The sequence below is a fragment of the Pyrenophora tritici-repentis genome, chromosome 2, assembly GCF_003171515.1.
Source record: "Pyrenophora tritici-repentis strain M4 chromosome 2, whole genome shotgun sequence".
In the NCBI taxonomy this organism is placed as follows: domain Eukaryota; kingdom Fungi; phylum Ascomycota; class Dothideomycetes; order Pleosporales; family Pleosporaceae; genus Pyrenophora; species Pyrenophora tritici-repentis.
The window spans coordinates 1989186-2015253 of record NC_089391.1 but is presented as its reverse complement, the minus strand read 5'-3'; the positions used below and the strand labels follow the sequence as shown (position 1 = coordinate 2015253).

Sequence of the window (26068 nt, the reverse complement as noted above, 5' to 3'; positions counted from 1 at the left end):
CGTTGATACCCAGCTTCTCTGCTTTTTACTTTTGCTCATATCCTCTGCTTTTTTTTTACTGTTCTCGCCCTCTCCATCTAAGTTCACAAGTACACTACGGACAACGTCAGAAACGTTGATTGAGCTAAGTATGCTTCTTCGCAACGGAGTCTCGCGCCTCGCGCTCAGATCCCTAGCGGCAGCACCGCGCACGGCTGGTGCTCGCAAGACGACAACAACAACGGCGGCGCCATGTCTGCAATGGTCAACACAGTTTGGGTCGCTTGCGGCAGCAGCGGGACGAAGACCGCAGTTAGCAGCGCAGACGACACCGTCAGCGCTTCTACGCCGGAGTCTAGCAGACAAGAAGCTGAGCGAGGGGCAGAAGCAAGCCGAGAGCCGGTATGCGCACGAAAAGATCAAACCGACGCCTGAGACGGTGTCGAGCTCGAGTTCGACGCATCCCATGTTTTCCGAAGTTGGGGCTGAGGCGCCGGCCAAAGAGGTGGATATGACGGCGGAGATTAAACATGATGTTGTATGTATATATCCATCTTGCCAACTTTCCCCCGTAGACGACAGCCAAAAAAAAGCTGGGAAATTTAGAAGACAAAGGGCTAACATCCACAACAGGGAACAATCAAACAAACCTTCTCCCTCGCAAACGTCCCCCGCGAAGCCTACTACATGGGCCTCGCCGGCACACTGCCATACCTCGCAACCTCGCTCTCAACCGTCTACCTCTCCTGGGAGCTCAACCACTCGACCGCCGGCTACGGCATGCTCTTCTCAGAGGCAAACGCCACGTACCTGCTCCACATGATCGAGCCGCTGCAGATCGGGTACGGGGCTTCGATCCTCAGTTTCCTGGGCGCTATCCACTGGGGGCTCGAGTGGGCGGGATATGGTGGCGCGCAGGGGTATAAGCGGTATGCGATTGGTGTTGTGGCGCCCATGGTGGCGTGGTCGACGCTTTTGATGCCGGTGGAGGGTGCGTTGATTGGTCAATTCATGGGTTTTTTGGGATTGTATTATGTTGATACTCGTACGTTGCTTTTCCTTTTCCCTCCTCACCCTCATCTCCTTTTATTCAACAGTTTAAACTGACTTGAGACGAATAGGTGCTGCATACCGTGGCTGGACTCCCGATTGGTACGCCGTGTACCGCTTCGTGCTCACGTCTATCGTAGGCGCTAGTATCGTGCTTACCCTTATCGGCCGCAGCGAGCTGCCCGAACATATCCCTGGCTCGATTGATCGCGCAAAGGTGTTCAAGGGCGAGGGCTCGTCCGAGGAGAAGCTCGCACAGCATGAGAAGGCAGCGGCGGAGAAGAAGAAGACTGCTGCCCGCAGTGATGACAGGGGTGAGAAATAAATGATCTGATCTGGCTTGGAGAATGTTGGGTCAGACGATGGTGCCCTTTTCGATTTAGATATTTGTCATGATGATGAGTGATTGCTGCGTTTTTCTGGATAAGTTGGTTGTATATATGCGGGAGGGTATTTCTGCAATTATGCGTGAGATTTTCAATCAAGCTGTTCGGTTTTATGATATGATAATCGACTGACATGGTCTAAATGAACTTGTCGATTCGTGCATGCTTTTACATATCCCAGATATAAGGATGAGTTCAGAAATCAATCTTGATCTCCTCTGTGGCTTGTGACGTACCAAAAACGCATACATTGGCAAAAGAGAAAAAATACCATAGTAAGTAATACTATACAATTAGAATCATACCAACAGTGTCATACCGCCAATATCACTCATCACCATCAGTATCTCCTTCTCATTCCAATTTCAAGTCATTTACCCCCTCCCCCTAAACTGCTCTGCCACCATATCCCCCAACGTCCTCCTCTGCCTCGCCTCCTGCCCGCCCGTCTCCCCCGCCAGTATACCCGTCGCCAGCCCCGACCCACCACCTTCCCTCTCCCTCTCAGCATCCAGTCTAGCCCTCAGCCCCTCAAACCCACCCTTCTTCTCCTCTCCCACCATCCACCCCGGCACACGCCACCTCGTCGCACCAGGAAGCAGCTCCCGGCGATACGCGGTTCCCACGCCCCAGCCTACGGCTGCCGCGAGCAGCGAGCCAGGAAACTGGGAGAGGGCGAGTTGTAAAGGGGGTAGGTAGGATAGGCTTTTGCTTGTGAGGGTTAAGCTGCGAGACCAGAGGGCTGTGGGGGTCGGTGTTTGGCGCGTGTTTTGTTGTTGTGATGATGAAGAGGTGGTAGACGGCGTGGAGGAGGAGGCAGCCCAAGGCGAGATTTTATAGCGATATGTGTATGGGACCGCGGCGTAGTAGTTTGCGAGGAGGGCGAAGAGGATGGGTGTTGGGCCTGCGGGGAGGTAGTTTAGGCGGCCGAGGGAGAGGGGTCGGAGGATGAAGGTTAGGAGGAGAGGGGGTAGGAGTGTCGTATATGGGAGTGTTGCTAGGAGGAATGACTGCGAATTGATGTGTTAGCTAGCTTTTCGCTGTCTATACCAGATTATCATCTTCACATGTATGGAAAAGTAAATAAGAGTAGGGTGGGAGTTGGCATGCAGCAACCATCTCATACTTACAGCAAACTTCCTACTCCCCCACAACCGCTCTACAACACGTAATTGATAAAACGTCAACGCCGCAAACAGCACTTCAGTCGAATTTGTAAAACTGGCCTATATCCACATTAGCAACAATCCCCCCGCAAGCCCTCTCCTCCTCCCCTCCCTCTTACACACACACAACAACACCACTCTCTCCACCACCTTCAAACAACGTACCTGCCACGCCAAAAACCTCCAAAACTGCCCATACCCCCATATATGCGGCACAACCTGAATATGCAAATAATACCGCGTATCCGTCACCGACGCCAGCAGCGCGCCAATGACGGTGCCAAAAACGAGGAATTGCGATACGGGCGCGTTTGTGAAGCCCGAGGATATCATCGTTGGAGGAGGACGAGCAGCTGCGACTGGGGAAGAACAAGGGCGAGAGACTGGGCAGAGTGGACGATGCTGGGAGCAACGTGCATAGCGAGGAGGAGAGGAAAACCAGGGATGGGGGGTTAGTTGGTGGGTTGGTTAGTTAGTTGGCAGGCTCCCTTGTGGACATGTGTAATGTTTGATGACGGAGCTGGGGAAGCTGGCATGTGCGCTGCGTACGTTTGGGGTTGAGCGCACAGAAGTGGGGCGCATGTCGGAGGTGCCACATGTTGCGATTGGCAGCACGTGTACGACTGGAAAGAGAACATCGGTTTTCGATACAAGTAACGTTTACATGGCCGATTTGGCTAGCTATACATCAATTTCATGCTGGCTGTCTTTACCACAGATAATTGTCTTTGTTTGCTCAAGCTTGAGATTGCTGAATTAAGAATTACGATGCTAATAGTACACACATATATATGTACACACCACACACTCCGCTCTACTTAGTAAGAGGGACGTAGGTGATTCTGCTAATTTGCTACAGTGCCAAAAACAGAGCTGGTCAATGAACCGACCGACCGCCCACGCTTCAATCAAGACGACCGTTATGATCATCATCACCTTCTTCTTCTCCTTGCGGAGTACATGTAACCCATAAGAAACAGCGCCAGATCTGTGAATCGTTCAAATGTACCACCACAGCGCCGACGCAAAAAACAAAACGAGGACTTGACTGCCAAGTATCGCACTGTACCAAAGGAAAAAGATCGCTTCGTTCGTACCATCATCATTAGCATTACAACGCCACCTATGGCTTCCGCTTAGGCATCGCATTGCGAGCCTTGCGCATAAAGTCTTCTTCGCTTTCTGCCGCGTTGAACAAAAAGTCTTTCTCATATGTCACACGAGTATTCGAGGGCGTTGCCGTCTTGCTTCTCTGCGGGCTGTTCTTCATCGAATCGCGCGATGTGATAGGGTTGAGCTTGCGAGGCTGGTCGATGTCTGGTGGCGTGTTAGATAGCTGTCCGCTATACAAATGTTGGTGGGCTTGGGCATTTACTTGAGAAAGTGTCAGATGATCGATGCTGCGCCACCACCTGTCTTTGTCTGCGAGCGGGTCTACCTCAGTGGTTAGATCAGCTTGAGATGACACAGAGACAGGAGGGGAGTTGTTGGAGGCTAGGATCTCCCACTCTGAAGATGCTGCAGATGTAGGGGTTCTCATGCTAGCCGAGGATTTCCGGTGGCGTAGTGTGCGTAGTCGCTCGTTCGAACTATTCGTGCCTGTATGGTTGCTGCTGGATCGTGAGAGGCTATGCGCCGATGGTTCCGCATAGTGGTGGCGATATCCCAGACTACCTGAATTCGTGGATGTGACGACCATCGATGATGGACGAACGTCGTTTGACGCCCTGTTGCTAGAACGCCTCTCAGGTCGGTACAAGCCGCGCAGCCCATCTGGTTGGGGCGCCGGTGCCTGTGGAGCTACTGTGTGTGGTCGAACTGGAGAAGCTATCGGTGCAGCTTCCATCAATGGCGGAGGAAGCATTTCAAGATCTTTGCGATACTGCACAGGATTGGCGCGGGGTGTTTCCGACCTATCATTTTGGACAAATTTCGGTATTGGTTGCTGGTATGCTTCAGGGATCTGGGGGACTTCTGGAGCAGGGGACGGGGATGCTTCGCGAAGTGCTCTCAGGGATACCGCTGACATGCGATTTACGAGATCACGGGTAGATCTTCGACGTTCCTCTTTCAAGTTGAGAAACTTTTTCGACAATTCAGAGGGTGTAAAGGATGTGACTGATTCGATGCTGGGCTTGGCTTGCGGTGACGATGGCTGGCTGTAGTAGTCCGAGTCGAAGTGGCTAGTAGAAGGCCTTGATTCGTCGACGCTATAGACGCGCGACGGGTACTTGGCGGGGCCATCGACAAGCGCGCTGCCAGAAGAGGTGCTCTCCAATGCTATAACTCGGTCCTTGAGCTCCTGAAGCTCCCTGGTCAGCACGGCCTTCTCCTCCTCCATCTTGATGATGCACTCGGCAGCTTCTTCAATGGCGAATTCATGGGCTTCCCAATGCGCGGCGCTCTCGCTTGCTATAGCAGTGAGCTCCTCGTTGGTCTTGCGATGGTCCTCGTTGCTGTCTTTGAGTCTTGCGATTTCGTCGTCCATGTTTTCGACTTTGAGCTTCAGCTGTTGGTTCTCGGCACGAAGATCATAGTTCTCGTCCTCCAATGGTTCCAGCCGTTCTATTTGTTCCTTTGCCGATGCCAGGTTTTGCTGCAGTTCTTTGTTACTGCTCCTGAGCAGCTCGACCCGCAGGCTTGAGGTCATGAGCTTTTCCTTTAGTTTGTCAAGCTCATTTTGGAGTTCTCGGGTTGTCTTGGAGCGCGGGATTCCCATTGTAACATCGCTCGTCCTCCGTCGTCGGATGGGTGAAACAGGTGTTTGTTGTTCTTCGGACAGAGCAAACTCAGCAAAGACATCGGGCGATCTTCTAGGAGTCTTGATTTCTGCGGGCTTCGAAGCAGGTGGGGGTGGTGGTTGTGTATTTTGGAGGGAAGATGTGGGTGTGTGGTGGGCTCTCCGTGCCTGGAGAGCATTTCGTAGGTACTCGGACTTGGGCGCAACAGCATAAGAGCCTGACCGTTCCAATGTGCGGCCTGTCTGATCAGGTGTAGAGGGTCGTGGGGGGTACCCACGTGAGGAAGTACGAGATGATGTGGTCGACATGGTGTTGTGTGGTTGAAGAAATATGTTTGGTGTGGTATGAAGTGGTGGGATTTATAAATGGTGGATTCAGAGGTGTTCTCTGGTTCTTTGGGACAGTCCTTTGTTTGTGTCTTCGTTTGACAAGTAATTGTAGAGGCCCGGCTATGTACACATGGTACACTTTTCCACTGTGTAAGCAATGTTTAGACGCTTTATGCGATAGTAATCGAGGGCGAGGACGCTTGGATGTCGGCGTCGCGTGCGAAGACAGGGGGGAAGTCGCTCGAGAGCGGGTCGTTCTTGGGGTCCATTGATTGCGCCTAGGGAGCAGTCTATCGTCAAACTGCTAGCGCGCACGTTGTGTGTATGTTATGACGTTTGTTTGGTGAAGCGGAGCGGTGAAAGTAGTGAAATACACGTCACTGGGGCAGCGTTGATATGCAACTAACTTGGCTTTTTGTTATGCGCGTGCACCGGTACCGGGTTGTCAAGAGAGAGGTCGGCTTGGAGCAGGGCGAACAAGGGCTTTGTGGGTTGTGTACTGCGGCGAAGAGGGCAAATTGTCTAGGGGATGAGAGAGGACCATCAACGGCGTCGGGCACCAACTAGAGAAGCCAGGCCTTTCCCCAGTATAGGCAAGCGAGAAGGGGCACGCAGCGGGAGCCCTTGGCCGGCGCGACCCAGCACGCCGGGCTGCATGCCGTCAACTCATCCTATTCGCTGCGTGCGTGCCTGAGGGCGCTGCGGGCCCAGTGAGTCCCTTGTCTTGAGGGTGCAGAGTCTGGGATGCGTGCATGACGCATCCTTGTCGTGATGAGAGACATGACGAACGAGACGATGAGGATTACGGCCGTCGTGCGAACGACTGCCAACGCCCACAAGGCCGTTTCTGCCCTCAGTCGCTTCGTGCAGACAACTAAGAAGCAACTGGCGCGCCCGCACCGTCGCCACCCAGAGTCCGAGTCAACCGTAGTCGCAGTCGCGTCGCCCGTTCCTGCGCAGTGACCTCAGTACTTCTCCGTCGTCTAGGAGAATGGTGTGCTTAGCCCTCCGTCGCCGAGGTGATGTTTGATGACATGGTCCGCGACAACAGCCCGATCCCAGCCCTATGAGATTGCCGATTTCCCATCTCATATATAAACCCTTCTCCCTGCAAACACATCTAGATTCAAGCATCCATCGTGAGCCCTTTCTGCGACCCGCCCTTGGCCCTCGTGAAGACTTGCATGCCGAGGCTCTGATCTGCCATGATCCACCACACTGCTCGGACTATTCTCCGAGGGCTGATCGTTCGGGCCCACGTCGGTACAATCCCTCAACTCGTCATCTTTTCTGTGTCTGCTACCTGAATCTGACCGTGGCTTGCCCGCCATCATGCCATGAGCGCAACAAAGCGGGGTAATCTCGCCATGTAATCGATATGTCTGGTGTCCGTCGTGCTGCTATGGATCCAAGCCGACGAGACCAAGGTTTCATAGATAATCAAGTATTACAAAAAGTACAATGGCGTCGGGCTTCCAATATTAAGGCGGCTATCACTCATCCATCTCAACCGCCACTCCGGCTCTCCGTAGTCGGCCCTCCCACTCAATGCGCAACTTCTCCATTTCCTCCCAACATTTTCGCCCTGTATCCACAAACTTCTCCTGGCTCTCCTTGGTGAGGTCTTTTGCGAATGGGTCCCTGCCTTTCCTCTTGTATTCTCCCAACTTCCCTCCCCATCCCCATCCAGCTATCTCAGTCCTGTCCACACGTTCCCGACCCCAAGCATCTGTGGCGCTGCCCCACTTCCCAACGCCTTCTTTTGCCTCCATGTTATCTAGTGTAGTTTGGTCTGCGAGGGCCAACCACACCATTGCAGTCGCACCTTTCTCCGGCGTGACTGTGTGCCATTGGCTGCCGAGAAAACGCGCAATGTAGAAGGCGATGAGCATACAGTATTCAAGGATGACGGGGAGGGCCATGATGGAGGTCCCACAGATGCCGGGATGCGTAACGTAGAGGCGCGGTTTCGTAGTCTTTGCTGAATCCTCTGAATGGTCGAGATATCGATTGACCTCAGGGGAAGTTGAAGGAAGCGTAGACGTGATTGCCAGTACATCTGTGATGCGCTTCGTGACCTCGTAAGGCATGTCAGACAAGATGCCCTGCATGTCGTCTAGGTCGAACACATGGTCGTATGCTTCCAGACTGCTGACCCAGATCAACCGACCTCTTGTCTTCTCACTCGCCGCATGTCTTGCCAGCAGCGGTGCGAGGTAGTGTCCTAGCAGATAGTGCCCGAAGACATTGGCGCAAAAGACCTCCCCTAGAGGAGGTTCGTCTTCCACCTTCTTGTCTTCGGGTATCTGAGGTTTTGTTACCCATCCTTTCCCGGATATCTTGAACGTAGGCCAAGTAAGCGCTCTGTTCCAAGTTGTGAGAATTGTCCACACCGCACTCGGCCAATTGATGCCGGTCCATCCGCCTATGCCGGCATTGCAGATGACGACGTCGAGTTTTGGCGTCGTCTCTCGCAGTTTCTTGCTGAGCTTCTGCACCGACACAAGACTCAGCAGATCTAACCGCTCCTGCCGAAAGTACACACGGTTCTGTAGCACCTGTGCAATGCCAGGTAGCTTCTCCTCATGGCCACGGACGACCTTGCACAGGTGTTGTTCTAATTTTGCGATCGTCGCGTCGCCTTTCCGTTGGTCACGCGTCGTGATGATGAGGACAAGCGATTCGGACTGGGGGCGGGTTTGCAGGAATTCGTCAATCAGGCGGGTTCCGATACCAAGCCCAAGGCCACTGTGAGGATGGTCAGTTGAGTATCATGAGAATGAAATTGAATAGCAGACCTGTTGGCTCCGGTAACAAGAACATAAAAGCCATTGTCGGGTGTGGGTATATCGCTTGTAGACGACATGTTGGATATGCCGAGCGCAAGGGGAGTTCACCGGCCAGAGTTACCTATTCCTGAATTCGCTTCGGGATGGGAGCACGCATTGGCCAATCACAGCAACGCACCGCTCCATCACCTTCTCCTGGCTCCATCTTGTCGACTCATGCGCCCAAACCATATCCGCAGTCATGTACCGCATGTCCGGTGTTTCTGGAATTAACCTGTTGAACTGTGTCTGTCCGAGTCACCATGCGGGCGGGCACAGCCTTGTATAGCTCTGTCATGTCACCACGTGCTGCTATTTGACCACGTGCTAAACTGTACTATCAGTCCGGCAAACACTATCGCCACCTGAAACATATCCCCAATAACGTCTAAGTGGGATAGCACGTGGATCGGAAGCATATGTAATTTTTTCGAAATACACCAGAACTACTTTCGAAACGTCCGCCTTGCTTCTCATCTCATATCGTCCAAAACTCTCCGTTGTTCTGGGGCGGCAAGTAGCCATCGTACGATTGGGTTCGGGAATGAAAGGCTGTTACGAGACTATCTATTTCAAGCCCTTCTACGGCGCCGATGGAGAAGATATGTCATACCTTTCCAACGCTTTGATACAGCATCTTGGTCACTGACGTCGAAGACTACCGTTGTACTGTGTACACGTTTTCTCGGCTCCTTCCATGAGTAGTTTCTTCCTAGATCGTTTCCTTCGATCCGTCATAGCTGGTACCAGTACAAGCCTTAGAGGAAGTACACATATCCAGTGGTAGAAACCTCCGCTACACATGGTATCTCCGTCAACAGATCTGAATGATTGGTAACGCCTACACACCAAGCAGTCATCTGTGACTGAGAGAGTATGAGGGCTCACTACGACTGCTAGTGGAGAGTTTTCAACACCATTATATCATGATCACCTAGACACAAACCATACATTACCTTGTCACGTCTCACATCTCACGTCGACATGTCACCAACATGGCTCCAGCCCCCACTGCCTGCAAGACTCCGCTCACGCAATAGATTAGTAAAGCATTACCAACCACGTCAGCGACCACGACCATCATCAGCCGACAGAATCCGGTCATACAATATTTCAATATGTTGAGGTTTGTCACCGACATGATCACATATGATGATCATTGGACCACGTTTGTAAGATCTGACAAACATGAAGATGGTGTGCTTTCGACCAGGAACATTCGCTAAGAAAGATGACTGGATATTATCGTGAGACGATACAGTTTGTCTTGCAGGGCCCCGCCTGTTGACTTGCAGAAGGGAAGAAAGCTGTCTGACAGACTCGTAAGACACTTTCAGCCCATGCAGCTCCAGGACCGGGCATCATTAACCTGGTCACGAGCATCTATGAAAAGGAGCGGTGAAAATCTCGTCGGCCAAGTCGCAGTTTCGGCCTGCAGGCTCGATACATCCGAGAGCAGGTCGAATACATCTGCCCGGAGGAAGCGGATGAACAGGAACGCCCATCAGAGGACCCTAAACCATCAGACGATGAGCACCCCACTGAACAGGGCTAAGCTGATACCTAACCTACCCCACAACCCCACGGCGCAGATCATCACCCTCTCCTTTTCGTATTGGGCCATCTTTTTCAATCGATGCACCGCCCAGCCAAGCCGTTGATCCCAAACATCTGGCCTTGAGATCAGCACATGTCCGTTTCCGGCAAAAGTGGCATTCACTCTGCCCATAGCTTCCGGTAAGACTGGTTTAGTACCAAAGTTACGAGTTTGGACGCTCAGGAAGTTGCCGTAGGCTCGAATCGAGCCTCGTCATCAGCCTCGTGCCTGCATTTGGGTCGCAGTCGCGGCTCATGAAACTGTGCTAAAGGGCGGATGTGGTGCGCAGCCACCCTCTTGGTTTCGGTCTTGCGGCACTTGCAGCGTCCAGCCTAACGGCATGTGGGTGGACAGGTTGACCCTTGTAGAAGGATACTTTAAACGTGCGTGTATAGTGGTGTGGTGTTGCCATGGTCTTTCGATGGGCTTTTCGCAAGTCTTGCCTCGAATCCGACATGTCGACCTTACGGCTGGCCCGTACGAAACATTGGACAGGCCCCCTCGCAGACCAACTACCATGCTTGACTAGTCACATCATCGGATGTCTACAACCAGACATTCCGTACCCGCGGGTATCCGGCGGTGAAAGTACTTTTTGTCCCCAAATTTGGGGTTGATGGGAAGTCAAGCATGCTGTCTGCGGGGAATCCGGCAGCAGAGACGTGCTACCGAAGAAGGCCCGGAGCCTCGTAACGGGGGCTGTGAGGATCCGTGTTCGGGATGCAAATTGCAAAAAGGAGGAAGCCCTTGTGAGCCTTTGGGGCTTGGTGTACATGCGCTTCGGTCCAGAAAAGGTATGCCAACAAAGCACAAACATATTTCATATTCGTTATGCATCGACGATGCGTCTCCACACAACACGATCAAAAAGTTCCGAGATGATCAACGACTAGCTCTTGTACGTCCTGCACGTCATTGCTGTAGGTTCGACCTGCGTCTCAGATCATACCAGGGAAAGGCTGACTACTTATGTGCCACAGCGTGTCGACAGCGGAGCGGACTTTGCTCCGTGCCTGCCACAGCAACCCTGTTCCTAGTGTAAATGCTCAACGTGGCAGTCGGTGCGATGTTACTGAGACCGAGTCGGATTCGAAAGGCGCGTTGAACGTGCGTGTTGTACACACCGTATGAAAAAAGTTTGCCCGAGAGACCAAGGTTTATAAAGAGGGGAAAACAATGCGATGCCGCTGGTCCAGCTGTCCAAAGCCGGTATAGCCAGCTCACTGAAAGCCACAAAGACCCCAGTCTAGTCATTCGGAAGGAACAGTTATGTATGAGGTTTACAGTTTGTGAAGAGGGCGTCGAGTCCTTGTTGCTGACAAAAGGTCCGGCTAGGCAAAGCTCAGAGTTAACTCCGTTAAGACATATGTTGATCGGGCCGTACATGGTCTCCCAGCTCGCAGCAACTATAGCTACCTAGTAACCTTGCGCTGCTCACATTTCTTCTGACAGCTCGGCCCGTGCCGGCTAGGCCACCAATGCGGATCCTCAGGCATCTGGGTACGAAACACGATCGTTTTCGACCGCGTGTCAGCTGTCAGTCGACGTCGTGACAATCGTAAGCCTCATTGTGCGTTACAGACATTGGATGTGATCATAGTACAGCAGTGGCCACTCATATCGTAAATGCCGTCATGCTACCTTTCGGTTAACAGCTCGCTGAGACTTGTCACAGCTTGTTGCAATTGAAGAGAGATTTCCTGATATCGTGGCGTGGATATGAAGAGAAAGAGCCGGTGGAGGTTCAACGGAAGACTCGAAGCACGGTATGATCAGCCAACCTAGCGGATGTCGCGGAGACGTTCCATATGGTATTGAATTCCTGTCAAGGTTAGCACAGAGTGATGTGTCCAAAATTACACCACCATACCCAGCGCTGAGTCGAACAGCTGTTGATGCACACGGCGATAGTCACCACTATAGATGTGCTCCCCGGCCTGCTCGCCTATGTCGCTGATAGGCGGTCGCAGATAAAATGACTGCACACCCAGGCACCTGCATGCACATGCGGTTTGGGATATCGTACCATTTGTTGAACGCCTGGATCCATGTTCATACAGAGCTTTTCTCCACCACCCAGCAATAATCTTGGTGAGATGCTTCGCCAAGTAGGAGGTAATTGGGTTCCAGTACCAATACCGGAAGTTTATCCACGCGACGCATCTATGTACGTCCTTGCGAGGAAGCCACCGTGCGCCATTGCGCTACGGCTCCATGGGTGCGTCATCGGGTCGCCAACGGTCACTTGTCATTTTGCAATCGTTGCCAGGAAAAGCTCAAGTTCGAGCTCTTCGTGCCCCATGCCCAGCTCACATTTGGATTGGTGCGGCCGCGGAAACACGGGAAAGCAAACTCAAAACAGCTCGTCTGCCCACGACACAACTTGTAGACGGCTGTATACGATGCCGGAAACATGCATCCGGCATCACCGATGGCAATGCACCGCCATTACTGTACCTTGGACTCGACATGAGAAACCTTGGGAAGCATTGTTGGGTTGCAATGATAGAGCCCACCTGTCGCTTGTATATTGGTTTCACATCTCATCCCATGATTGGATCGGGACCCTATCCGCAGCCGCTGGATTATGACAAAACCTACAGGAATGTTGGCGGAGCCTGGTGTTACGCTCCATCTGCCTCGCCACCCTTGTCGTGAATACTCCTATCAGGCGACTGCAAGTTTTTGATGAAGTTTTGTGGCGGTGGGGTGGTTGTAGGGCTCGGTCCCTCGGCTACCCATGCACGTCGTTGGTTCACGATATCAATTCGCTCGGCTCGGGGCGGCCTCATTCAGTAAGCAAGCTACTATCGTGTGAACATGCACCTGATAATTTTCTCATTCAAGTTGTTGGGCTCTACGTTTCAAGTTCATTCAGTCCCACGGCAATTTCCACATGCTACGCCGTATTCCTCTTTGCCTCACCACTTGGGCGTGTGACGAGTCAGTACCGCAGATCCATATCCTCAGCGCGGTCCTGATAGCACGCATATGATCGACAGACTCATTCCAGAAGACTTCCGTTGCGTTGCAAGTGATCTCCAGTTGTTGCACTGTTCTTATTTCCAGCTTCAGCTGAAACGTGTGGACCACCATTTCGTAACGGCAAGTACTACCAAGGCCCCACCGTCGACACAGTACATCTCGCGTACCATGTGGAGAGCCACAAAGTCTAGTCTGACGAAACGGGACTGGAGCCACGCTTGCGCTGGTGACTGACCGGAGTCTCCCGATATGCGGGTAGCTTGAAAGGGTTGTCGGGTACTGATGATGACCTTCGCGAAGCCCACAAGTGGCCAGTTGAAGCTACTGACGCAATGTGGCAATGTGGCAGTTGAATCCGAGTTGTGACACCTACCGGTAGTTTCGACGTCGTAAAACATGGCCCATGTGTCGCTTAAGCAGATCGAGTGATCATGGAAGGATGAATCGGGATGACTGCTCGCTCTTGATACCAGTAAAGCATCGAGGCCTTATAAGGAGGATCGCCAGAAGCAATTGCGACATACATGGAGCTATACATAGATACGGTAATTCGTGTGTGTATGGGCCGTGGTTTCATTCGACCTGTCGATCTGGAGTAAAATTACTGTTGGCATAAGCACCTTGAGAGGACCGTGCTTTGGCGGACTGGCGGACTGAATTTCGTGATTGGCTGGACGGCATAATTAGCGACCCGTATTAAGGGCCAAACGGCTGCTTTTATGATGCTCCTGAGGCTTCGTTCCGCACACCAATCCGGTGACTTGCATAAGCCTCATGTAGCTGCATCTAACGTTCTGGCCTGCGGGGAGGGAGGCATATATCAAGCCCCCAAAAGCAGATGTTCCGAACGGCGCTGCGACACATAACTTCCAATGCGTATTCAGTGCGTCATTTGCAGAATCCGAATCCGAAAGATAATCCGAGACAGGTACTGTGTGGGTTCTGGAGAGGTAGGACTGAGACAGGAATAAAGGATTAGGCCCGTGATGGTGATGCCGACATAGTGCCGTCGGCCCGGACTTATGTTTTGGCCCGAACTCAGGGTTATCATCGGATATCTCCAGGCTCGATTGAAGAGGTTGAATGGGATAAAAGAAGTGCTGACATTTTACATGCATACCATGTTTTGTTGATGTTCCACATGCGGCGGCACTTCTTCCCGGGTGATTGCGTCAAGTGATCCGGAGTTGTTGCCGTCCGGTAAGATTCTCGTGGCACGTAAAATTTGGTTTGGCTAATGCAGTACCACAAAACCGTCTGAACCTTGATTGACGACTGTTGAAATTTGCGTACTTAGGGTTCTCCGTGGTGTTGCAGATCGTCGCTGGAAGGGTTCCATTGGGTCGAGTTTGGTTGCCGAAATTGGATCACGGCACTTTTGGTCAAGCGCGGGAGGGAACGTAATGGTGCCGGCAGAGATGTGGTACGAGATGAGGGCTTGTAAGAAGAGAGATGATATATTCGACTAATCAATGGAGCCCGAGAGGAATCCAAAAGGGGTATTATGCAGCTGTCCGCCGTGTACGCCGTGCTATATCGCAATCATGACTGTAGGAAATGTAACGACAAGGAAATGGCCAAGGTTAATGTCTACAGTCGCCTTGGGTATTGTTAGTAATCATGATGCAATGCAGTATATGGTGGAGCAACAAACCGCATTTTTCGTTGAGTCTGTATTCTCTGTGCCGAATGTTAGTGTGAAGTACTGTACTGCGTATGTGAATGAAGACTTACACTGCTGTGACGTTCGCTGGACACCGTACATGTGTTTGTTGGTATTTGGTGCACCAGGCTTTGACAACATAGCGGACGTGAGTGCATTTATATTGTACTTGAGTGTAGTCGCACATGGTCTTTGGAAAAGATGTGATGGGAGAGGTTGTGTGAGTGGAAAGACAAGTTAAAGCCCTATGAGGATGGGAAAGATAGAACTAGTTGGCAAGTGTGTGATGCGGTTGGTACTTTTTTAGAAATGTCTGGATTACTTAGATGCAGCTGCGCGACGGTCCGCCTGGTTACATATAGTCGACCGGACAGAGCAGCAAGGGAAACGTCGGTGCGATCAGGTACCCGTAGGAGCTATGCAAGCCTTCACAGCCCATGTCAATACAACATGGTCCATCTGTTGACATGCATCATGGTAGCGGCCTCGAGGGCTCAGCGGAACCGGGTGCCCGCGGGTGGTCGAGCCTTTTGCACGCCATGGAGCTGGGTGGGGACCTCCATGTTTGAAGTCAATTCGCTTCCCACAACCTTGAAGGAAAGGTTGCAGCCCAATGCTGAGGGCAAGTGGGCCTATAGGATCGTCTTACCAAGCCGGGGGTAGGGAGGTTGCGTGGGTGAGAATCTTAGTCGTGCCCTCAGGGTAAAATGGCCAGCGGACAGACATGGGCAGTCGGTGAATGGTTGGACATGTACGGTATAGCAGCATCGCAGGTCGCGCGCCAAATCGCCTCGCGAACTAGTGTGTACTAAGAGACAAAGTTACCAGACGTGCACAGATCAGTTTGATCTGCAGACACTGTTCCACGTTCAGGCGGCGCGTGGGGAGGTGCAGCCGTTGGAAATCCTGGACCATGGGAGACTACGGTAAGTATAAGCTTTGAGTCCTAGGGTGACCCTTCTTCTACATAGTTGCCGTGGGTCACGACAAAGGTCGCAGGGAAACTTGAATTATGTTAATGACGTTGTACCCATGACTGGAATGGAGCGGCTGTTATGTGTCGTGGCGCCTGTTTCACCCTGGACACTGGACATGACTGCTTCGGCGACATGGCGCTGGCGCCGATGTATGGCCATTATGCTTCTGGGCCCGCTTCCCCGTCCCCAGTACACCTGAGCATATCGCGAGCGAGGGCATTCGGAGGTCAGATGTTGCGCAATCACCACTAGCCGTGCCGCGTACGATGAGCACGGCTGTGCGACCTGGTCTAACCCGTTGTGGAATACGGAGACCTGAGCACCGGGGAGTACAAGGTCTGATGTCTTGACTCGTAAGCATTAAAATCCACGGTATACGCATCTCGACCTCTTCGTATCCAACGGTATTCCACGCAAGGCGACTAGGTGTCCGCGTAGACTTTCGAGGTAATGGTCCAAATGCTGTCAGCTTTGATGCACATGACCTGCCGGATGCGGATGTCGACTTACCACCACACTGACCGTCTTGTCCACAACCCTTACTTGCTTAGCCCATCTCTACCTGCCGTCTGCTTTACCGAACTGGCGCAGCATCTGGAATACCCTTTTGAGACTCAGCCTGACTCTTCGTGGGGTAGATTGTCGCCAACGTGGAACGTGCTGTGCCAAAGCTGCATGGAAGGAACAGCATTGTCGCAATTCGCCCGGGATTACACAGTAAGATGTGCATACGCACGTACGTCGACCAGGCACCCGGTACAGTGCGTCCGCGGACAGAAGCGATTGAGGACTTTTTGCGACGAGTCTCCAAACCCAGAAGGAGCAGGGCTTTTGTCTGTCGGCCGCTTCAACGCGTGGCTGACCACTAGGAACGGTGGTCCGGGGCTGAGCTTCGGACTGTGTACCGTAAACGGCCTTATTAATCTCGACACTGCACCAGCTTCGTAGGAGGTCGTGGCGCATTCAAACGCAGAACTCATCCCGGATGGCTTTCTCGTACCCAAATAAGGCCTACAAGTGCTTACAGCATGTGCTAGGATGAGATCCCTAGTGTGAGAGCTCATCTCGCCATCCATGCTCCGTATCGTTCGTTGGTCATCGGTTAAGTTACCTGTCCGGCATTCGTTCAAGACGCGAGGTTGTGAGCAGCCGACCTGTTCAGGCCAGGAATTTCGTCACGATACACCGTTACCGCAGTCATCCGTATTACCCGGTTCCCACGGTCGACGGACCAAAGTTACGAAGTGAAACTTTTCCGATTCCATCCACTTTCAGTAAGACTTCATGAGAGTCAGCATTTGATCGAGTAGCCCTCTGGCTATACGGTCAGGGTTGCTACGTGCCACAGCCCCGATCAAGAACGGCAACATGAACATTTCCCCACCAAGCTCCCCGATCCCGCCTGACAAAAGCTTAGAAGCCGACGCTGCCCGCATCGCAATGCTGTATACATCCACCCTTGTGCTATGCCACACCTTGGCGACCCATGTCCGACCTGCCATTGGTGCGCAACTGCACTTTTCACACAATCTGTATGTGACCAAAAGTCTGTTGGGCAAAATCATATAATATTCAGGCTGAACATGCAACATGGATGTCATATCAAGGTTATGAATATGGTAAGCTGACCTACTGAAAAAGACCATACGTCCAGCATTATTGCCCCGCGTTGCCAGAACGGCGGTAATACCACAGTATTGGTGTGTCGTGGATCATGTCGCCATAAAATTGACACTATGAAATTCAAGGTTATCAGCACATCCATGGCATTACTCCGGGCGTAAGACGGCTCGCTCGATGGCCACCGGACTCGTGTCGACGATCCAACGGCCCGAAACATGAACTCATCACCGGATCCCATTCATCGTCAAGTGCACAGTTTTTGTTACAATCAGTTCTTTGCTTCGTACGAAGGAACCGATAAAATACAGGAAGCCAGTTGCGGATATATCGACTTTCAATGCACGTGCCAATTATGAGAACTCTCCGTTGGCTTCTCCGGCGTCTAACCAACCACGGCACATCTCGACCGCCTGCAATCATCTGGGTTAGCTCATGTGTCTGACTTGTAGTCAGTTTATGGCTGCCACTTACCCTGCCCCATTTCTTGAACATCTTCTCCCCCTCTTCTTTGCCAACGTTCGGCTTGAACACCATCCGGTCTTTCTGATTAATTTCCTTTAGCTCTTCAAACTCTTTCCATACACCGACGGCGAATCCAGCTGCAATGGCTGCCCCCAACGCGGTAGTCTCGCGCATGGCAGGTCGATCTACGGGAATGCCGATGATATTTGCTTGTGTCTATTGAACATGGTGAGTAAGTGAACCCTTGGAATGTCTTTATAACCAGCATGTACGTACCTGCATGCACAAGTTTGAGTTGCTCATGCCTCCGTCGACTGCAAGCATGTTCAACTTGTGGCCACTATCCAGCTCCATGGCATCCAAGATTGCCCTGGTCTGGAAGCAAGTCGCTTCCAGAGTTGCGCGAGCGATGTGACCCCGCTCAGTGAACTGGGTAATACCAAATATAGTGCCCTTGGCATCATCGATCCAGTAGGGGGCGAAAAGACCACTAAAGGCTGTCACAAAGACACATCCACCGTTGTCTTCGACAGAGGCTGCCAGGTCGCTGATCTTATGCGAATGTGTAATGAAGCCCATGTTGTTCATGAGGAACTTGACACCACTTCCTGCGACCGCAATACTGCCTTCCAATGCATAAACCGGTTTTCGCTTCCCACCAAAGTCATACGCGATGGTGGCCAGCAATCCATGAGTAGAAATGACAGGCTTCTCGCCCACGTTGTAAAGCAAAAAGCACCCGGTACCATACGTGTTCTTCGCAGAACCGGGTGTAAACCCTTGTTGGCCGACCAAAGCAGAGGACTGGTCACCTAAACATCCTGCGATGCGAACGCCTTCCAGTATCCCGGATCTGAGCCTGCCAAAAGCGTCTGGCGAGGATGACGGCACGATCTCCGGCAGTTTAATCTTATTACGGTCAATCCCGAAGAAATCCAAGAGCTTGTCATCGTACTGAACGGTGTGCCTGGCATTGCATAAGCGAACGTTTTCGCTTAAGTGAGAAGGTGGAGTGGGTGTGGGTGACCTACAGATTCACAAACATGGTTCTTGATGCGTTAGTGGAGTCGGTTACATGTATCCCGGCTTCCTTTCCACCATTCAGGTTGTATAATATCCATGTATCGATTGTGCCAAAGGATAGGCGACCTTCGTCGTACGCCTTCCTGACGTTTTCGTCATGGTCAAGCATCCATCGAAGCTTCACCGATGATGGGTACGTCGACAGCGGCAGCCCACATATGTTCTGCAGCTCATCGGCGCCCGGCCGTCCCTTCAGTTCGCGGACCAATCCCTTGGTTCTGGTATCTGGCCTAGAGGCGAGCAGAATAGAGTCAGCCGCAGCCCAATAAAACGTCTCGCCTACAATGTACATACCAGGCAATTGCATTACAGAGGGGTTCTCCGGTGTTGGTGTCCCAGAGGACTGTCGTCTCACGCTGGTTGGTAATACCAATGGCCTTGATATCCTCGATCTCGTGACCATTGTCTAGGAAGATGTTCGTCGCTCTGTCGATGCATTGCTCTACCGAGGTAATAATCTCTTTAGGGTCGTGTTCGTGCCATCTAAACTCATTAATACACATTATCATTGTATGGGTTTCACAATACTAACCCGGACTGGGGATACTTCTGGGTGAACTCAATTTGGTGTTGCGCCACAGGCTCACCAAGGCCGTCAAAGATGATGAAGCGAGTACTTGTGGTTCCTTGATCTATAGATCCAATGAAGAACTGTCTTAGTTTGCCCTCGTCTAGATGTCCAGTGGGCTCGTCCTGGATCTCCTCCTTGGGTACTGGTTGCGGTTCCGAGCCATGCGCGGAGATGTCTTGGGTAGCCATTGTGAAGGCTCTCTAGTTGAATCTCAAGATGTATGTGACTGCGATTATTGCGCCAGGAATTCTTCCGTCCACCGTCTTAGTCGTCTAACAAGTGCGACAGATGCAGGTATTGATTGTTTGGTTTCGCTCACTAAGCTGTAATGTGAGGATATAACCAGAATTTATGAAGCCAATTGAATTAGGCGACGGAAAGCGCTGTTCGCAGTGCTTGCGCTGGAGGACGTCTAGATTGCGACGGGTTGGGTGTAGGTTGTTGATAGGTGCGAATGCAATGCGCTTCGCTGATGGAGATATGCCGAGGGCGCGCTGACAAAACGTGCTCGTAACAAAGTACACCGAAGTATGGTGTATAAGGTTAAGGGTTGAAAGTGAAGTGGTAGAGAGAGAATCGCAACGAGAGCATCGTAGGAGCCGGAGGTTTCGGTGATAGATCGGCTGCAGACGGAATCTGGGCGCGTGCCTGGAGTCTGCGGTGTGCGGGTATGACGCCGAAGAGGGGTGGTTTTGGCTTTAAAGCGGGGGAGGGGAACAGCTCCACGGCCAACAACACGCAGGCAAAGACGCCCAGCCTTGTCACATGGAGCCTCAAACCTTTCAGCCTCCTCCGAGCTCCAGAGGCAATCCGTTGATCGGTCTCCAAATCGTCGATCAGCCCAACTGCTGGCAAAACTAGACTTGTCGCCCGGCAGAGCATCCGCGTGTATGTCAGTGTGACTTCACATACAGCGGGTCGCTCGACCAACAGCTCCACATGAAAGGGCGCCGTCGAAATTTCTCCAGTGGGACTCCAGTGGGACACCCGCAGCGAATCCACCCAGAGCCTCAAGAGGCTCTCTGTGCAGACCATAGCAGGGCGCCCCGTGCCCGTCGTGTCGGCGGTATATCTATGAGAGTTGCCCCAAACTCGGAAGCTTTGGGTACAAAGCATCCAGTCCGAATACCCATCACGCCAAGTTGTTGATCATGGCCGAGAGACTTGGATATTCGACGCGATGCCATTAGAGGTATTGCCATCTTGTCCTGACTCGCTCCCATGCTGTGCCACATGAAGGACGCGGCTCGAGAGGCATCCTGCGTGGCGACCCCGCATAGTCAACGTCCCTCTATCTGTCTCGACCATGCGCGCCCCCTTCGACCATGCGCGCCCCCTTCGACCATGCGCGCCCCCTTCGACCATGCGCGCCCCCTTCGACCATGGAACTTGGATTTCTCGTAGTTTCAATTGGGAAACCCTCAGCACACGCTAAAGCCCCCGTCGGAAAAGACTGGCGGCCAGCACATTGACCGTGGCGGTGGGATACTGTTCGATATGGAGTAAGGCGTCCGCAGAAGGTGGAGCAGAGTGGGCTGGACTCGTAATGTCTAGAAGTCTGTAGTTGGGGGCGACAAGGTTGCGCGCTAACGCGTCTATCATGTGACGTCCGAAAAGGGTAATTCCGAGGCCTCCCGGAATTCCGGAATCTCTCCACCGCCAAAACAAACCATCACCTGCACTCTTGCCCTCAACAGATATGTCCCTGTCGTTGCTGCCCAAGGAGATCCGCCTCCAGATTTGGGCTCTTGCTTACTTTAATGAGCCACCTCGATTTGTTGCGCTGGAAACGAAGCCGCACGATGAAGACCATGACGAAGAACACTTTTGCCCGCGATACTCTCCTAGCCCTGCCCCTTTGATGGTGAACCTCTGTCACGAATCACGTGCGGAAGCTCGCTATCAAGCGCTTAAATCAAATCACATCGTAGAACTTCCATCCAGTGTCACGGGTACAAGCTGTGACGAGTTCTACTTCCGTATCGACACCGATATACTGTTCCTTCAGCTAGAAGGCCCCCGCGTTAAACACTATGACTGCTCACCAGAAGTGGGACTGCTGTCTCACTTTGGTATTGCAACTAGGTGTGACGCCAAGATGTTACAAAACGTGGCCATTACGAAAGTGATCTTGAACGGTTTCCGAGACGGCAGTCTATCAAATGTGTTGCGAGACTTCCCAAAGATCTCACGCATGGTCATGATGCTCACAGAAGACATATGGAAGGATGACATGGAGAAAGAGTTATTCGTTCGGGCTGCGGCGAGGATTGTGCGCATGTATAAGATTGACCTCATGGCACACGCTCGCAAAATTGGAGAGCCTTTCAAACCCCATCCCTTTGATGTCGACTTTGGAAGACTTTTATTTAGCCAGCTACATATAGTGCCAAAAGATGTCTGGATAGATTGGAGTGATGGAGGAGATGAGTGGGTGACGTTAGCTAACTCTGAGCCATTTTGGTAAATTCTATGTCCTTCTGTATTCTCTAGATGATTCGCTTCAAAATTGCATACATAGACTACATGGTCAAATTCTCCCAACGATACAAACTAACGTATTTTCTCTTTTTGCTAGATCCGTGCTTCACACTTCATCCCCAAGACCGACTCATCTCAATCCCCTTGGTCAAAACGATCGGTATAGTCATACCACCATCTAGATGTCATAAAATACTTGACATCCTTGTGTAAACAGGACACTGGTCGCCAGACACGCCTATTAGGCGCTTACCTACACCGTCAAGTATTTTATGACACCCAGGTGCCACTATTATCCGCTAATCCGCACTTTACATCACCATGATACTTCATAAATTCAGTAGTCTGGCAAATTATGCGGCAAGAACGACTGAGTGTATAAGTAAAAGTGCACGTGTCGAAGATGGTGGTAATTTTGACCGTGCGTATGATTTAAGCTGAAGATACCACGCCACTTCTCTTTGAGTTCTTTTTACTGTCTCCGTTACTACTATGAATTTATTGATATTGTGAACATATGGACATATAGGGCAAAAATACAGTCTAGCATAGTGCGTTAGCAGCAAATATACAAACCGTAATTAAATATAGATCTAATCCAATCAGTACAGCCACCTTCGAGCGACCGAATCCGCAAATTCGGATTCATAACCTCGAGCTATTCAAAACTTCGAACAAACAACCAAGTAACTCAGGGGAGATTAGGCTAGAGCTGACAATACAAAGTAACCTAAAGAAAGGAGAGATTGAAAATCTGCTTAATTATCAGGCAAGGCTTAACCTTGGTGAGCTTGTCGTAACTCCTTGTTGTAACTCATAGCTGGACACAAACCGGGATGGATGGCTGTGTAGAGAGTAGAATTGTCAAAAGTGCTCACATATCACTACACTTCTTATGCACGAAGCTTCTTCCTGAACATGCTTAGGGACGCGTAGAAGTGCGGTGTTGGGCTCACCGACCGGAGAACGGATCTCTACCGAATAATCAATTAACATGGCAAGGGCTATGAGGCTTACACAGTGAGCCGATGTATACATAAGAAGCTCAACAGGTAAATTCCGCCACTAATTGCAAATTTGAGAATTTTCTCTCAGTATCCTGTAGTTAGATCCGTTATACTAGAAAAAAAACATAGTATTTGGCCGCCACATCTTATCCTACACCTGACGACCTTTGGGCCCCATAATCCATGACCAAGATACCCAATTCACCAGCCAGTGCTCGAAGAGTTGTCACTTTCTGTTGTGAAGACATAAGTTAGAGAAGGATGATACAGGATTCTACAGGCACTTAAGAGAGGGGCGTCATTAGAACATATCATTATCGCGAATGGTAGCAAATGTGGTCGTCACAGGGGATCTGTCTCTAAAACGCGACCAGATAACAGGTTCCAGGTTGAAGGGGGTAATTTCTTTTGTTTTCCGTTAGCAACCCTACTGTCGGATCACAGATATCAACGATATCTCAGCTATGCGATCGGCCGCACTGATCTTGGTCACGCGAGCAGGCACACTGATATCTGTAAGGGTCTCACATAGGTCAGGTATTTGAAACTGTGTTGAATTACAAAGTAATTGCAGTGCAGAGCTTGTAAGAAGCTCTGCGCGGAATATATCTAAGTGGGGGTGTGCATGGGCCACCAAACAGGTGGCTCGTGCGCGAACATCAAAACAACGCTAAGGCATCTGGCAGGTGGCCTGTGCGGGGCAACGGCCCAAAACCATCACAATATCAGTCACGCGGACAGGCACACTGATCGCGGCGTCCGAGCAGCGCTCAGACCAGACCTCCTATATCTAGCTCTTCCATAGTTCTCCTTCGCAAGAAAATCAATCAGAACAATCACCACACAGAATGCATTCCTAGTTATCGTTATTTCACTTTACGCACTTAGTGCAAAGCCAACCAACACCTACAATATTTGCTAGTAAGTTTTGAGATCATGAGCTAGATTATCTGAACCACTGGTTTGTACTGATTTCGGCCAGGTTGAAACGAATACTTGACCTCTCGAGCTGACCTGTATCGAATACCCCCTGGAGATGGTTAGGATATCGGTATAATAGCGAGCAAAGCTATATGGCTCCACTAGATTTGTGGTGAACTTGAGACACTGATACGCGTGAGGCTCATTGACATTCTAGGCTACCGGTTGAGTCTATAATTGGGAGTTGAGAGTATCGCAAGTGAGATCAAGAGAGAACGCTAAAACGATCCAATGTATGACCCGAGGGCGGCCTCAAGGTTGTATGTTGCAATCATGTGGGAGTGGTAGTTTTGAGGTTTCCCTAATGTAGTTCACTGTACTATGACACAAATCCTTCGTGCGTACACTGGAGCATTGTGAGTTTGAGGAGAGTACATTCTCCCTCATGTAAAACACAGGAGAAGTCAGACGGCCAGATCGCTACGTTCATCTCTGGGCAGCGAACTTCGATGATGATATGACTGGACACAGGATACAATACCCGCATATACCTGCCCATCTTCTTCAGATCGATATAACTGAGTTCTCGGTGCTATTTCAACATCCTGATAGAGTAACTAATTAAGCAGATCTCTGGTCCGAACAGAATGTGCCAGCAGCAGCGTGTGTGGTTGATGCTGGAAGGAAGGAAACACCCACCCGTGATCCAGTTTTTCAAATCTACACAGTTGATGAATTACATCAAACGGATAAATCAACTAACTGGGTCGACTTTAAGAGAGATCCAACAGCATCGATATTATCCAGCCAAAGACTGGATAGCAGCGAGCACATGGAGGCATCCATAAGCCCATCTCCATGCTCACCACAGTATACGGTCGTTTACGGCCTTGTCTCACTCACCTACAATTCCGTCTTACCCGTGATAGCCCTGAAAACTTGAAACAATGCCGATCAGATCCTCCAGATCGACTCCTACTCTCATCTCGCAATTCATTCCCAATCCACTCCAAGTACATCGCCTCACAAACCCCTCGAAGCGCACAAACTCAATACCTACATCCGAGGATTCCGAAACGACGATCAGCAACACAGCATCTGGGCATCTGGGCAAATCCGATTCAATCCAAAGATATACCAGTACTGTACAAAATGAATGCACAAAACAACCGGAGACAACGACGAAGGGGAACAACAGCCCCTAAATCCAACGTCCAGGTACACACGTCCCACACGCGCGCCACCACCCACCCCATCCGTCCGCTTCCAGAAACCCGTCAGCCGACAACCCCGAATTCTCTCCGCACGCGCGCCCGCCTCGGCCCCGAAAATAGAAAATATCACGCTGAAAGAAGAAAAGAAACAAAGAAAGTAAAATCACCCATCCGCCCGCCAGACGCAGGCGGATACGAAAAGGGCGTGTAGCGCCAACCAAACAAAGGAACGAACAGAACACCAGCCGACAACAACAACAACAACAACAACAATTAAATCCTCCACGAATCCATCCATCCCCCTCTAACTAACCCTTGGCGTTCCAAAAAAGGGAAACCCACCTAGTTACAAAACCAAACAAAGCAACTGCCCCCGCGCTCAAAGAAGCTTTCCGCTTTACCCTCTGCACTATCACTCAAAATAACACCGCGTACCGCCGAACAAAACCCTTCTTCCTCCACGTCAGCCACGTGCGCAGAAACCCACTCACCGCATCGATTGCATGACTGACCCTGTTTGTTGCTTGTCTACCCCTACCTTACCCTACATACCCTGTCCCTACCCAGAACCCTAGTCCAACGAACGCGCTTCCGCCGCCCCGACACGACACGACACAAACCACCTTCCCTTCACACCTCCCCTTCACACCTCCCCTTCCGTCCTCGGCATCTTTTTTTCATTACAGCGAGCGAGCGCTCGGAGCGGAGATGCTCGGGCGGAGATGGTGACCGTGACGTTTGAGCTAAAAGCGCGGCGGGTTTAAAGTTTGTAGTGAGCGCACAGACGGGACGGACGAGACAGCGTTGTCGGGTGTGTTCGGGAGGGGAGGAGGGACGGACGTGGACGCAAGGAAGTAAGGTAAGGTGAGGTAAGTAAGCGTTTTAGGCTGGGGAAAAAGTAAAAAGAAAGGGAAAGTGGGAGCTGAGAAAAGAAAAACAGTAACGGAAAGAAAAAAAAGGGGGGACAGGTGCGGTTTCCGGCACACCACGCCTTGATTAACGTTT

At 51.3% G+C, this 26068-nt stretch overlaps 6 protein-coding genes across 6 annotated transcripts; 2 read left to right on the top strand and 4 right to left on the bottom strand.

The window, feature by feature from the left end:
- Window positions 1–130: 130 nt before the first annotated feature.
- On the top strand, window positions 131–1354 carry PtrM4_062280 (DUF3429 domain containing protein; the record flags this gene model as incomplete). Its single annotated transcript, XM_001932959.1, has 3 exons — window positions 131–517; window positions 613–1024; window positions 1101–1354. 3 exons carry the CDS (start codon window positions 131–133, stop codon window positions 1352–1354), a joined length of 1053 nt encoding a protein of 350 aa, XP_001932994.1.
- A 435-nt stretch (window positions 1355–1789) lies between these two features.
- Window positions 1790–2914, bottom strand: PtrM4_062270 (FAP multi-domain protein; the record flags this gene model as incomplete). The annotated part of the gene is made up of 3 exons (XM_001932958.2): window positions 1790–2425; window positions 2546–2641; window positions 2747–2914. 3 exons carry the CDS (start codon window positions 2912–2914, stop codon window positions 1790–1792), a joined length of 900 nt encoding a protein of 299 aa, XP_001932993.2.
- Window positions 2915–3704: 790 nt separating this feature from the next.
- On the bottom strand, window positions 3705–5630 carry PtrM4_062260 (MAD multi-domain protein; the record flags this gene model as incomplete). Its single annotated transcript, XM_001932957.2, has 1 exon — window positions 3705–5630. The coding sequence occupies one exon, from the start codon at window positions 5628–5630 to the stop codon at window positions 3705–3707; it is 1926 nt and encodes a 641-aa protein (XP_001932992.2).
- A 1514-nt stretch (window positions 5631–7144) lies between these two features.
- On the bottom strand, window positions 7145–8517 carry PtrM4_062250 (FabG, Dehydrogenase with different specificities (related to short-chain alcohol dehydrogenase); the record flags this gene model as incomplete). The annotated part of the gene is made up of 2 exons (XM_001932956.2): window positions 7145–8399; window positions 8450–8517. 2 exons carry the CDS (start codon window positions 8515–8517, stop codon window positions 7145–7147), a joined length of 1323 nt encoding a protein of 440 aa, XP_001932991.1.
- A 9157-nt stretch (window positions 8518–17674) lies between these two features.
- On the bottom strand, window positions 17675–19628 carry PtrM4_062230 (GlpK, Glycerol kinase; the record flags this gene model as incomplete). Its single annotated transcript, XM_066105580.1, has 6 exons — window positions 17675–17734; window positions 17796–18002; window positions 18063–18753; window positions 18818–19099; window positions 19164–19352; window positions 19402–19628. 6 exons carry the CDS (start codon window positions 19626–19628, stop codon window positions 17675–17677), a joined length of 1656 nt encoding a protein of 551 aa, XP_065964207.1.
- Window positions 19629–21139: 1511 nt separating this feature from the next.
- Window positions 21140–21907, top strand: PtrM4_062220 (uncharacterized protein; the record flags this gene model as incomplete). Its single annotated transcript, XM_001932952.2, has 1 exon — window positions 21140–21907. The coding sequence occupies one exon, from the start codon at window positions 21140–21142 to the stop codon at window positions 21905–21907; it is 768 nt and encodes a 255-aa protein (XP_001932987.1).
- Window positions 21908–26068: the final 4161 nt, after the last annotated feature.